This window comes from Chionomys nivalis, chromosome 8 (genome assembly GCF_950005125.1).
Source record: "Chionomys nivalis chromosome 8, mChiNiv1.1, whole genome shotgun sequence".
Taxonomy (NCBI): Eukaryota; Metazoa; Chordata; class Mammalia; order Rodentia; family Cricetidae; genus Chionomys; species Chionomys nivalis.
Window position 1 is genome coordinate 78,621,236 of NC_080093.1, and position 12,891 is coordinate 78,634,126.

At 48.1% G+C, this 12,891-nt stretch overlaps 3 protein-coding genes across 3 annotated transcripts; all 3 read left to right on the plus strand.

Moving 5' to 3' along the window:
- Positions 1-302: 302 nt before the first annotated feature.
- LOC130880457 (small nuclear ribonucleoprotein Sm D2-like) lies at positions 303-752 on the plus strand. The gene has a single exon (XM_057779490.1). The coding sequence runs from the start codon at positions 303-305 to the stop codon at positions 651-653; it is 351 nt and encodes a 116-aa protein (XP_057635473.1). The 3' UTR covers positions 654-752.
- A 9,073-nt stretch (positions 753-9,825) lies between these two features.
- On the plus strand, positions 9,826-10,206 carry LOC130879539 (histone H2B type 1-C/E/F/G/I-like). The gene has a single exon (XM_057778169.1). It carries the CDS (start codon positions 9,826-9,828, stop codon positions 10,204-10,206), a length of 381 nt encoding a protein of 126 aa, XP_057634152.1.
- Positions 10,207-11,696: 1,490 nt separating this feature from the next.
- LOC130879916 (uncharacterized) lies at positions 11,697-12,650 on the plus strand. Its single transcript, XM_057778741.1, has one exon. It carries the CDS (start codon positions 11,697-11,699, stop codon positions 12,648-12,650), a length of 954 nt encoding a protein of 317 aa, XP_057634724.1.
- Positions 12,651-12,891: the final 241 nt, after the last annotated feature.

The window sequence follows — 12,891 nt, forward strand, 5'->3', positions numbered from 1 at the left end:
TTATTTCGGGTGTTAAGCTAGCCGTGCAGAAGCTGGGCGGAAAGCGGCCCGCAGCTCCATACTACAATTGTCCAGTCAAGCTCGCTGGTCTTCCATGCTCCTAGAACCTTTTTGTAGCTTTTAAAAAATGTTTACAATCCACTAACTTTTCCCAACATACCAAACAGTTTGAAAAACATTTGCTTAATTGCATAAACTATGTTAAGTCTTCAGCACTTAAAAATGTGTTGAACAGTCGCTCTACTCCGGAGACCTGAGCAACGCGCTGGCGGCGGGAGTGATCCACAAGTGAAACCTTCACCATGAGTCTCCTCAATAAACCCAAGAGTGAGATGACCCCAGAGGAGCTGCAGAAGCGGGAGGAATTCAACACAGGCCCCCTCTCGGTGCTCACGCAGTCGGTCAAAAACAACACACAGGTGCTCATTAACTGTCACAACAACAAGAAGCTCCTGGGGCAGGTGAAGGCCTTTGACAGGCACTGCAACATGGTGCTGGAGAATGTGAAGGAGATGTGGACTGAGGTCCCCAAGAGCAGCAAGGGCAAGAAGAAGTCCAAGCCTGTCAACAAGGACCGCTACATCTCCAAGATGTTCCTGCGCGGGGACTCGGTCATCGTGGTGCTACGGAACCCGCTCATCGCCGGCAAGTAGAGTAGAGGCCTCTTTCTTCCATGAGAGCCTGCTCCCTGCCCTGCCGAGCCCTGCCCAATGGGATGGAAATAAAACCCTGTGTTTTTTGTTGTTTTGTTTTCAAAAAAAAAAAAATGTGTTGAACAGCTAATATGAGCCAGGAGCTAGACATGACTGGAAATCTCAAGAAAAATGAAGCAGGACCTCTAGCAGGGATTTTACATAAGACAGAAGCATGGAAGGGCACAGGGCTTCAGACTGGCCATTTGTATAAGCCTACTCATGCTACATAACCTAAGAACCACATTGGTAAGTCTAAGGGCGCAACTTAGGAGTTGGACACTTGTCCACCATGTGCTAGGCCCTGAGTTCCACCCCCAGCACCACCAAAAACCATGATCCTAGAAAGATACTAAAATCCACATGCGAAGGTTGGCGCGCGCGTGTGTGTGTGTGTGTGTGTGTGTGTGTGTGTGTGTTTGCGCTTGTGGAGGCCAGAGATCACAGACGTGGCTAGTCTGTACAGTGAGTGGCAGGGATCCCCCACCTCTGTTTTTATGATGCTGGGGTTACGGACAATGTGCTTCCAGGACCGACTTCTCACACAGGTGCTCAGGCTTGAGCAGCAAGCACTTTGCTGACTAAGTCATCTCTCAGGTCCCAGGAGTCATTTGTCTTAAAACAATTTGTTGCTGGGCTGTGGTGGCGCACACCTTTAATCCCAGCACTCGGGAGGCAGAGGCAGGCGGATCTCTGTGAGTTTGAGGCCAGTCTGGTCTACAGAGTGAGTTCCAGGACAGCCAGGACTACACAGAGAAACCCTGCCTAGAAAAAAATACATAAATAAAATCAGTTTGTTGAGTCCACTGTGTATCTGTCGCTGCACATAGCATGCAGAATGTGAGTGTGAAGCCATTACTCCAATGCAGAGCTCTGATTTCAAAATTTGTGATCATATTCAAGGAACCAGGAGCAAAAGCTCTCAAGGAGAAAAATAGAGACAGTGGTCACTGGGTTGGGAGGGAGGATAGATGTCAGGCCAGCACCAGTCTCCAAGGCTAAGGCATTGAAGGTAATTTGAAGGCCAGTTTAGCTGCCATGGAGGTACGAGGAGTGGTAATGCTGGACCCCACAGGTTCTCTGCAGCCAAGAAGCCACTGATTCACACAGACTGCCATATTCAATAATATGCCCTGAGAGGCAGCACTGCACTGTATAGCTTTCAAATGAGTCTTTGGGGGCAGGCTTGCCAGCTCATACAGTATCCACAGCCTGAGAGCAGTCGATCTCAGGGAACCTGCCCCGCAGCAAGGCGCCCAGCTTAACAATCAGTCCCCACAGCTTGGAAACCCTCACATATTTATTCCAGGCACTCTGCAATTTGTTCTGTATTATTTCCAGCTACAGGGAATGACTACAAAGAGACTTTGGTGCCCTTCAGCGGGCACAGGCAGGTGCCGCCCGGGTCTAGCTTTTCGAGATAATGCATTTGGAGGGCAGGTGCACAAATATTAGGGAACATGAAAATGGGCTCGCCAGAGCCGTGCAGCCCCCAAGGCTCCAAAGCATCCTGGAGGAGACCCAAAGGTCCAGCAGCCACATGAAACAGAGCCTAGACTCCACAGCGAGAGAAATAAAAGCACAAGCAGCAGCAAAATGTCACATATTGCCCTTAAGATGAACAGAAGGTAAAAAGACAAAAAAAAAAAAATACCTGGTTTTGAAGATGACACTATGAAAAGGACCTTATACACGCTTATTGGGCACACATTATATGTGTGTGCACTTATTTATATAAGTATAAGTGAGGGCCACAAGACGCTGGGTTTATTCTTTTTTAAAAAATATTTATTATGTATACAATATTTTTCCTGTGTGTACGGCTGAAAGCCAGAAGAGGACACCAGACCTCATTACAGGTGGTTGTGAGCCACCATGCGGTTGCTGGGAATTGAACTCAGGACCTTTGGAAGAGCAGGCAATGCTCTTAATCGCTGAGCCATCTCTCCAGCCCTGGGTTTATTCTTCTATTGATTTCTACCTCACTTTTTAGGACAGGGTCCCTCACTGAACTCAGAGTTCACTGATTTGTAAAGGCTGACTGGGCAGTGAACCCCTGAGACCCATCTGTCTCTGCCCCCCCACCCAGGGCTGCAGTTACGAACACACACTGCCATTGCCCAGCAATGGATCCCTATGTTTGTGCAGCAAGCACGCTACCAATGGAGCCTCACCCCAGTCCCTGTGCCATGGCTTTTGACCCGATTCAGACCTGAGAAGCTATCACACACAGAAGGCCTGACCTATGATTTGTGAAGTCTTATTTCTAAGCTACATGTATTGGAACTTCCTGGCACACCAAGGAGGAAGGAATTCTTTCTCTACAGGCACGAGACATATCTAAAGGAATGTCACTTAGGCCTTTAATCCCAGCACTTGGGAAGGCAGGTGGACTCACTGTGAGTTTGAGGCAAGTCTGATCCAGAAAGGAAGACCCTGTCTCAAAAAGGAAAAGGAAAGAAAAGAAAAGTCACTTGGCTCTTAGACTCCCAATACTCAATGCTGGATTAAATCCAACCTTCATCCACAAGGGATTTGCAGCTCAGTACAGAACAAATGTGCTAACATAAAAGCAGTTTAGATTACCACAAGAAACCCTGCCACAGAGAAACTCTGAGAGCCAGCATCTCAGCTAAGCCTCTCAGGCACACAGGGGGAAATGCTATTACCCTCATTCACAACACACTGATTGATCTAAAGAACTGGGCATGGGGGAGCACACCTGTAATATTAGCACTCAGAATCTCCATCACCGTGTAGGTCCTGGGGATTGACCGCAGGTTGTCAGGCTCAGTGGCAAGCACCTTTCCGACTGAGCCATCTTGCCAGCCCATTTGTGGGGTTCCTGTAGCTCTGTTGTTTTTCTGGCACAGGCTGACCCAAAATTCCCTGTGTAGCCTATGCTGGCCGTGATCAGCTTGCGTGTGACCTACGTAATGTCTGTGGTATCTACTTGCTGTGAACTAGCTACTGTCCTCTGATCTCCACATGTGCACCGTGGTGCACACAAGCGTGCACACACATAAACAAATGTACCGAAGAGATGGGGCTGAAGAGATGGCTCAGCAGTTAAGAGCATGCACTGCTCTTGCAGAGGACCCCAGTTCAGTTCCCAGCATCCATTTCAAGTGACTCACAATTTGCTATAAATGAAGCTCCAAGAGATCTGACAGCATATTTTGGACTCTCCAGGCACCTGTATTCACAGGTGTGTGTACTCATACACAGTGATATACATATACATTATTTAAATTAATATACACATTAAAACATAAATTTAAAAAAAAATTAAAGACCTGCAGAAGCCATCTTTCTAGCTACTGGTTTGTTCCAGGGAAAGCACATGACTGCTAGTCTTGTTGGGGTTCTCTGAGGTTTCATCAATGGCAGGAAGATCTGTCTTACCTTTGCATCCCAAGATGAGAAGATGGTAGCCTGACTTGACCCATGACCCTTGGTTCATGGAGACCAATGCCCTGAAGGAAACTATGTTACCTAGTTTTGTGTCAACTTGAGGCAAGCTAGAGTCATCTGAGAAGAGGGAACCTCAATAGAAACAATGTCTCCATCAATAGGCAAATTTGTAGGACATTTTCTCAATTAACGATTGATGTAGGAGGGCCCAGCCCACCGTGGTCAGTGCCACCCTGGGCAGATGGTCCTGCGTCTGAAAGCAGGCTGAGCAAAGCATGAGGAGCAAGCCAGTAAGCAGCGCTCCTCCATGGCCTCTGCACCAGCTGCTGCCCCAGGTTCCTGCTTGAGCTTCTGCCTGGCTTCCCTGGATGATGAACTTCTTCTCAAGTTGTTTTCGATCATGGTGTTTTTCAGCCATGGAAACCATAACTATGACAGCAGCTGGGACAAAGGACAGGTCCTTGACACGATTGTTTGAGCCCCTGCCTGACACTGAGCTTCCCAATCCTGTAAAGCAGCAAACACCACTTGCTGTTGGTTCATCTGGGTTTCATCACTTCATAGGAAATCCCAAATATAAACAAAAGTAAGTGCAGCAGGTGACAAGACAGGCCCCCTTATTCATGCAGATGACTATTGGGCCCTCTCCTCTACTGCCTCAGATGAGAAGACAGAAGGCTTCAATTGGAAAATGGCTGAACCCAGATCTGCCTTGTTCCACAGCTCACCAGTTGACCCTCCACTGTGCGGTGGAGTCTCTCCCCTGAGAAGAATGCTCATTTCTGGCAGTTCTTTGCGGTCTAGTCATTCTTTTTGGTTTGGGAATATATGGTTGAGAATATCATAGAGATTTCATGAAAAGGGCAACTGAGTTTTGCATCCGTGAAATTCTTTCAACTATTATAGGGCGTCAGCCCACTCCATTCTGCCATTTCAGGCCGTGTGATCTTGGGTTTGCTGTGTTGTCTGAATCTCGGCTCCTCATCTGTAAAGTGGTGATGGATTAGTAACAGCTTGGCACAATGGCATGTCCCAGTATGCCCAGCAACTCCAGAGTTCAAGTAGGAGGATGGGTCGAGTCCCAAGAGTCATAGGTCAACATCAGGAGACTTTATCTCTGAAGGGGGGAGCGAGATAATTCCATGGGTAAACGTATTTACAGTCAAACTGCCAAGTCTGATGACCTTTGTTCAATTCCTAAGAGCCCACAAAGTGGAAGGAGAGAGCTAACTCCAGCAAGTTCTCCTCTGACGGCCACATGTGCATCATGTCTACACACACACACACACACACGCACGCACGCACGCACGCATGCACGCAAGCAAGCCCAAATGTTCGAAGGGGAGGATCCACAAGACACAGTGATACACACCTATGATTCCAGTACTCAGGAGGCCGAGACAGAAGGATCACAAGCTCAAGCCCAGCTTAGACTACAGCATCAAACCCTGTCTCAAAACAAAACAAAAAAATAATGGGGGTCAGAGTTATAGCTCTGGGACGGAGTGCTTACCTATCATGGCAAGACCCTGGGGAAAAGGGAAAGAGAGTGAAGTGGGGAGGAAGGAGACAGAGCAGGAAGGAGAAGAGAGGCGGTGACTATTACCCCCACACACACCAGCCAGAGTGAGCTGAATGCTTGAAGAGAGAGACATTATTTATGATCACTGGTTTTTTTTTTTTTTTTTACAAATGCAATGATCACACAATCATGAGACATTCCCCTGTCAACTGTGTGAGACGTGGCTCTGCTCACTGTGAGGATGGACACTCTGGGAAATCATCCCTCTTGGGAGGAGATGATGCAGGAGCCTCTTGACAAGGAGTTCGGGTTCTACCATTGTCTTTCTGTCACACTGGCTTCCCATCCATGCGCTGGGTAAACAACCCATGCTTAGAGAAGCAGACAAAAACCCAAAATGAGGGTGCTTGTCATCTGCAGCTAAATTGGGGAAGGGAGAGGCTAACAGAAAAGGAAGACAGACAAGAAAGAAATAATAAAACCACAGATGTCCCATGTCCTTGCGCATGCCAAGTGGCTGTAACAAAGAAACCCCAAAGTCCCGTGGCTCAGACCATTAGGTGTTTTGTTTCTAACTTTTGGGAGGCTTCAGAGGTTAGTAGTCCTGGCTAGAGGGGTGACTCTGAACTACACAGTCATGCAGGGCCAAATTTCTTCTCACTTTGTTCTATGTCATAGATGGTGTCCTCCCTGACTGCCACTCAGCCCTGGGAAAGAGAGAGAGCAGAGCGGGACGTCTTCCTAGAAGTGGGAGGTGCCTATGTTTGCCCACTACACTTGGGTTCACTGTCCAAAGATGAGAATTTTTTCAAGTCACAACGTCTCAGTAAAAGGGAGGCCCGGAATGATGCACTCAGGAGAGGTAAGTCTGGAGTCTGCAGGATAACTCAGCCAGGGTCTGCAGGATGGCTCGGCAGATAAAAGACAGCCTGAGTCTGGTCCCCTGAATTCATAAAAAGCCAGATGCAGGAGTGTCTGTAATCCCAGTATTCTTAGGGAGAGAGGCAGAGACAGAAGAACCACCTGAAAGCTCGTGGGCCAGTCAAGCAGAAACAAGAGAGCCCCTACCTCAGAACAAGGTGAAATGCGAGACCCAGCTTCCACAAGCTGTGCTCTGACCTCCACACATGTGCTGTCCCGAGAGCGCATATAAACTCTCCCACACACAATTATATAATTAACTAACCAATTAATTTGTTAAAACACAGGCAAGGGGCTGGTGAGATGGCCCAACAAAAAAAGAAACCTGCTGTTAGACCTGACTATGTTTAATTGCTGGCACACACATGGTAGAGGGGAGAGAACAGACTCCTGCAAGTGACCCTCTGATGTCCTCTCACAAGCCATGACACACACATACACACAGAGAAACACACACACACAATAAATTTTAAATGCAATAATTCTTTAAAATGATACATGACTGTGCTGTCAGACCTCATGACTGTGTAGAACACAGAAAGCAGATGTGGGCAGTGCTGACCAGACTGATAATAGCATTAAGAGTTTATCTAGAACTACCCCATGTTAGATACTAGGAAATCAAGGCTCAGAGGGGCAAAGACAATTGAGTACACAGCTTGGTAAAGTTGGAGCCGGGTGGGTTAGAACAAGGGTTCTCAGCTCCCTCACCTTCATAGCCCACATGTAGAGCATGGGCCCCAAAGACCAAGACAGGACGTACGAGGGTGAGTGGACCGTGTGCAATGGCTTCGGCATGGCCACTGACTGTCCCATTCACTTGATTGTACACTCCAGAGGGACAAAGGTAATTTTGCCCCTTTCTCTAACCCTGCCACAGTTAGTGCTCTGTGGTGACTGAGTCACCGACATGTCACTGCATAAGTGCATGAAGACCTCTTCCAGGCATAGATTTGATGTCACAGATGAGGAGGGCATGATTAACTAGGAAGCAAGGACCTTCATGTCACCCACATCCCTCTCAGGTGAGTGAGGGAGCCTCCCCTATGATTCCCACAGCACTTGGTGTGGTCCCCAAGTCTTACCCCTCCCCATTGAAGGGTGACCTGGGAACAGAGAGGTGGCCTTGTTTCCAGAAGATGGTCGAGCAGAGCCAGGCAGAGGCTACACTCAGAACTACAGCTGGATTCCAAGCCTAGCTTTGCTGTTACCTGGCTCTGGGGAGAGCAGCTGTGCTAGTCAGCTTTCCATAGTTGTGGCAAAATACTTGAGATAATCAACTTAAAAAGAAGACAGGAACCAGGTATAGTGATGTATGCCTTTAATCTCAGCACTCAGGAGGCAGGAGCAGGTGGATCTCTGCATAGCAAGTTCCAGGCCAGACCAGCCAAGGAAACATAGGGAGACACTATCCAAAAGGAAGGAAGGAAGGGAGGAAGAAAGGAAGGGAGAGAGGGAGGGAGGGAGGGAGGGAGGGAGGGAGGGAGGGAGGGAGGGAGGAAAGGAAAGGAAAGGAAAGGAAAGGAAAGGAAAGGAAAGGAAAGGAAAGGAAAGGAAAGGAAAGGAAAGGAAAGGAAAGGAAAGGAAAGGAAAAGGAAAAGGAAAAGGAAAAGGAAAGGAAGTCTGACGCTGGGAATGTAACTCAAATGCAAAGCATCGGGACCTGGACTCCATCCTCAGCATGACCAAAGGAAAAAAGAGAGATGGCATGTGTCCTTTTTGCTCATGGTTGCCGAAGTCTCAGTCCACAGTCGTTTGGTCCTGTCACCTTCAGCCCTGTGACAAGACACCACATCACAGTGGAGGAGGTAGGACAGAGGAAGCTGCTTGCCTCCTGTCAGCCAAGAAGCAGAGAGAAGGGGACAAGGAAGGGAGAACGTGCCTACTATCCCCCTCAGTGGCATGCCTCAACGACCTAACTTCCTTCAAACATGCCCTACCTCTTAAACGTTCTGCCACCTCCCAGTGGCACCACAAACTGGGGACCCAGCCTTCAACACATAGGCCTTTGGGGACATTTCCAAACGGTGACAACAAGTTCCCTATAAAAGTGGGGAATTAGGCCAGGTGGTGGTATCACACATGTAATCCCAGCACTTAGGAGGCAGGGGCAGGTAAATCTCTCAGTTTAAGGCAAGCCTGGTCTACAGTGTGAGTTCCAATATAGCCAGGGCTATGCAGAGAAATCCTCTAAGGAAGATCAGAAGGTGGGGATCAGAGCTGGGAAGCAGCTCAATGTCACAGTGCTTGCCTAGCATGAATGGTACCTCAGTGACCTTCCACCCCCGTAACCTCCCCCGAAAGACAAAAAAGAGAACGTGATCATAATTGTGTCTTAGTCCGCTGAGGCTGCTGTAACAAAACGCCTCCTGCTGGATGGCTTAAACAGAAGGCATTTATTTCTCACAGTTGTGGAGACTAGACGCTCAGAAGCAAGTACCAAATGGCTCCACGACAGGTAAGGGCTTTCTTTGTGACTTACAGGTGGCCATATTCATGTTTTGTCCTTTTATGTCCGAGGGAGGGCAGCCAACTGTCACTCTGGTCTTCCTTCCTAATCGCACCATAGAGCCCCACCTTTATGACCTCCTGCTGTATGACATCCTTCCTGGGGAAAAACAAAAATCCCTCATCCCAGACAGACCAAAGCAAAATACAATCAAAGTCTAACTTGGTGAACCAATGAGTCACTGGGATTACCTACAGAGTATGAGTGAAGGGTTACTTACAAGAGATGGATATGCCCCACAGTGGTGGCGCACACCTTTAATCCCAACACTCAGAATCAGAGGCAGGCAGATCTCAGTGAGTTCGAGGCCAGCCTGGTCTACAGTGAGTTCCAGGACAGCCAGGACTGTGACATAGAGAAACCCTGACTCAGGAGAAAAAGGAAAAAAAAAGAGCATGTAAGACTCAGAGACCACTGCATCACCAAAGCCCGCACCAATATGGGTGACAGGTCATGAAAGCTAGAGCCCTGAGCTCTCTACTCGGAGCAGACAGCTCTACAGGTTGGAGAGCCTTCGTTCCTCAGCAGCTGGCCTGGCTAGTTTCCTGTCAGCGAGACACAAGCTAGAGAGTCACCCGACAAGGAGAAACCTCAATTAAGAAAATGCCTCCATAAGATTGGCCTGTATACAAGTCCTTTGGGCATTTTCTGAATTAGCGATTGATGTGGGAAGACCCAGGCTACTGTCGGGGAGGCCACCCCTAGGCAGATGGTCCTGAGTTCTATAAGAAAGCAGTCTGAGAGCAGTTCCACTAGACTGTGTCGCTATGCCTGAGCCAGTGAAGTCGGCGCCTGCCCTGAAGAAGGGCTCCAAGAAGGCCGTGACCAAGGCGCAGAAGAAGGACGGCAAGAAGCGCAAGCGCAGCCGCAAGGAGAGGTACTCGGTGTTCGTGTACAAGGTGCTGAAGCAGGTCCACCCCGACACTGGCATCTCTTCCAAGGCCATGGGCATCATGAACTCGTTCGTCAACGACATCTTCGAGCGCATCGCGGGCGAGGCGTCGCGCCTGGCACATTACAACAAGCGCTCGACCATCACGTCCCGGGAGATCCAGACGGCCGTGCGCCTGCTGCTGCCGAGGGAGCTGGCCAAGCACGCCGTGTCCGAGGGCACCAAGGCCGTCACCAAGTACACCAGCTCCAAGTGAGCGCTCTGTCTGCAACCCCAAAGGCTCTTTTCAGAGCCACCTACAAAAAAAAAAAAAAAAAAGAAAAGAAAGAAAGAAAGAAAGAAAGAAAGAAAGAAAGAAAGAAAGAAAGAAAAAAAGAAAAAGAAGAAAGCAGTCTGAGAAACCCATGGGGAGCAAGGACATAAGAAGAACCCCTCCATGGGCTCTGCCTCAGTTTCTGCCTCAGCTTCCCTGGATAGCATACTGAAAGGTGGAATGAACCCTTTCCTGCCCACGCTGCTTTTGATTATGGTATTTTATCACAGCAACAGAAAATAGCTGTGGCAGAAATGGATACCAGGTCTTGGGACATTGCTGTGACAGACCTAACTCTGTGTTTTGGGAGGATCATGGGAGTATGTTTTAACTTTGGACTGGAAAAGCTTCTGCTCAAATCACAGCTCTTAGTATTTATATAACCTTAGAGGGGGTGGAGCCTTGTGAATCTGTTAAGTTTCAGGGACTTCCTCAATCCAGAGAGTTTTTTTCTTACAGTCTTTGCACCCCCCTTTCTGAATCTTAAGGAGCTTACCTCCAGGATGCATGGAATGTTCCAGGTGAGAATAAATAGCTACGCAACACCTCCCAAACACAGGCTTCAACAGGAACGTGAGGGTGGGGCTGCAAATATTCAGTCTATAATAATCACTTTCCTCATGGAAATTTTAAGAGGCGCAAGCTGAACTTGTTAAAGATTTGTTTACTTTTATTTTATGTATATGAGTATTTTACTTACAAGGATGTGTACGAACTGCATGCATGCCTGGTGCCCACAGAGACAAGAAGAATTACTAGGTTCCCTGGAACTGGAGTTATAAAATGCTTTTAAACTGCCGTTTAGGTGGTAGGAATTGAACTCAGGTCCTCAGCAAGAGTATCAAACATCCTCCCATCCCTGAACCACTGAGATCTCCCAATCCCTGAACCACTGAGCATCTCCCTGGCCCTAAACCACTGAGCATCTCCCAAACCCCGAACCACTGAGCATCTCCCCAGCCCTTAAGCTAATGTTAAGCTCTTGTCAGTATACCTGGCATGCACATAACCCTTTATAGATGTTTCCAGTGCCAGCAGGGTCAGCATTTACTGGATTAATTAATGAACGTATAAGTCAGTTAACAATGCAGAATGAATGGTATGTGAATCAGCCTACAAGGAAATGAGAAGTGAATGACTGAGTAGGTAGAGGGGGGACTGAATGAGTGAACCTATGAATAAATGCAAGTAGATAAATGATTGAGAAGTATGAAAAAAAGACAGACAGCCTCCCTTCTGAGAGTTTCCCTAGAATTCCTGCTCCGGTCTCAGAAATTCCTTTTCCTGTAGGAATGCGGTGGCCTCTGAGGTCATCTCAGCGACAGCCATCTCCAGGAATCTCTGCACCACACCAACCATCCATGAGCCACTGCCTCTTGTGAATCCTGATCCAGACTGAAGCCACCCAATGTGCGATAGGACATCCCCCCATGATGACAACCAAGAATATTTCCCCAGCCTCAACGCCAGTGACCTATATCCTGCTCCAGACATCTTCAGAAGCCCCCAAATCCACCATATCTTCCAAGACCAACAAATCCAAGGCACAGGACCCAGTCAGAAATATTTCCAAGCAGCTCCCAGAGAACTGTGGATACTACCTTTCTGAACCTAAAAACTTCTACTGCCTGAACCTGTGTCTCCTTGCAACAGGGAAGCTTTTGGCTGCAGAGCCTCAGATATACGTCCCTATCCCCAAGGCAACAGAAACCTATATCCCTGAGGATCCTACAGCTAGGCTTCAACTGACAGATCAGACATGTGGGTTCAGAAAGCATATCAACCCAGCCCGGGGCCCTCCTAGGAATGCACCCACTATGTCAGTCATGAAGACACCCTCTGCAGATGCCTTGAAGGTACCCTCTATATCAGTCATGAAGACACCCTCTGCAGATTCCATGAAGGTACCCTCTGCATCAGTCATGAAGACACCTTCTGTAGATTCCATGAAGGTACCCTCTGTAACAACCATGAAGACACCTTCTGCAGTTTCCATGAAGGTACCCTCTGTAACAATTAAGGAGACACCTTCTGTGGATACCATGAAGGTACCCTCTGTAACAATCATGAAGACACCCTCTGCAGATGCCTTGAAGGTGCCCACTGCATCAATCTTGAAGACACCCTCTGCAGATGTCATGAAAGTATCCTCTTCAGCGATTGTGAAGGCATCCTCTTCAGTGGTTTCAAAACAATCCTCTGCAGGGGCCATGAAGCCAAGGACCAAGACTCAACCAAAGAACCAAAAGAAACAAGATAAAGAAAAACATTGTCTCTGTCTTGACCTGGTGCTTGTCAACCCAAGCCCGTCAGCTCCAGGCATCCAACATTTCCCTATTCCAGAAGCCACAGAGGTCACCATATCAGGAGCCCATGTTATTTGTTGAGCTACCACACAATAAACATCTGTCTGTGGTGTCTGTCTCCTACATTGAGGCTAGTTGCTCCCAGCTGAGTGGGGCTGCGCATTGTGTAAGTTCAGCCTGCATCAACGGGAGTGTTGCTATAGATGTGTGTCTTTGCTTTGACACATCATCCAGCAGATGGCAGTAACGTGTCTTGGAGAACCAGAGGCTTCTAATGAAAGAAAAACATCAAAAGAGCTAGCGATGGCCTGGAGCTGTAGAT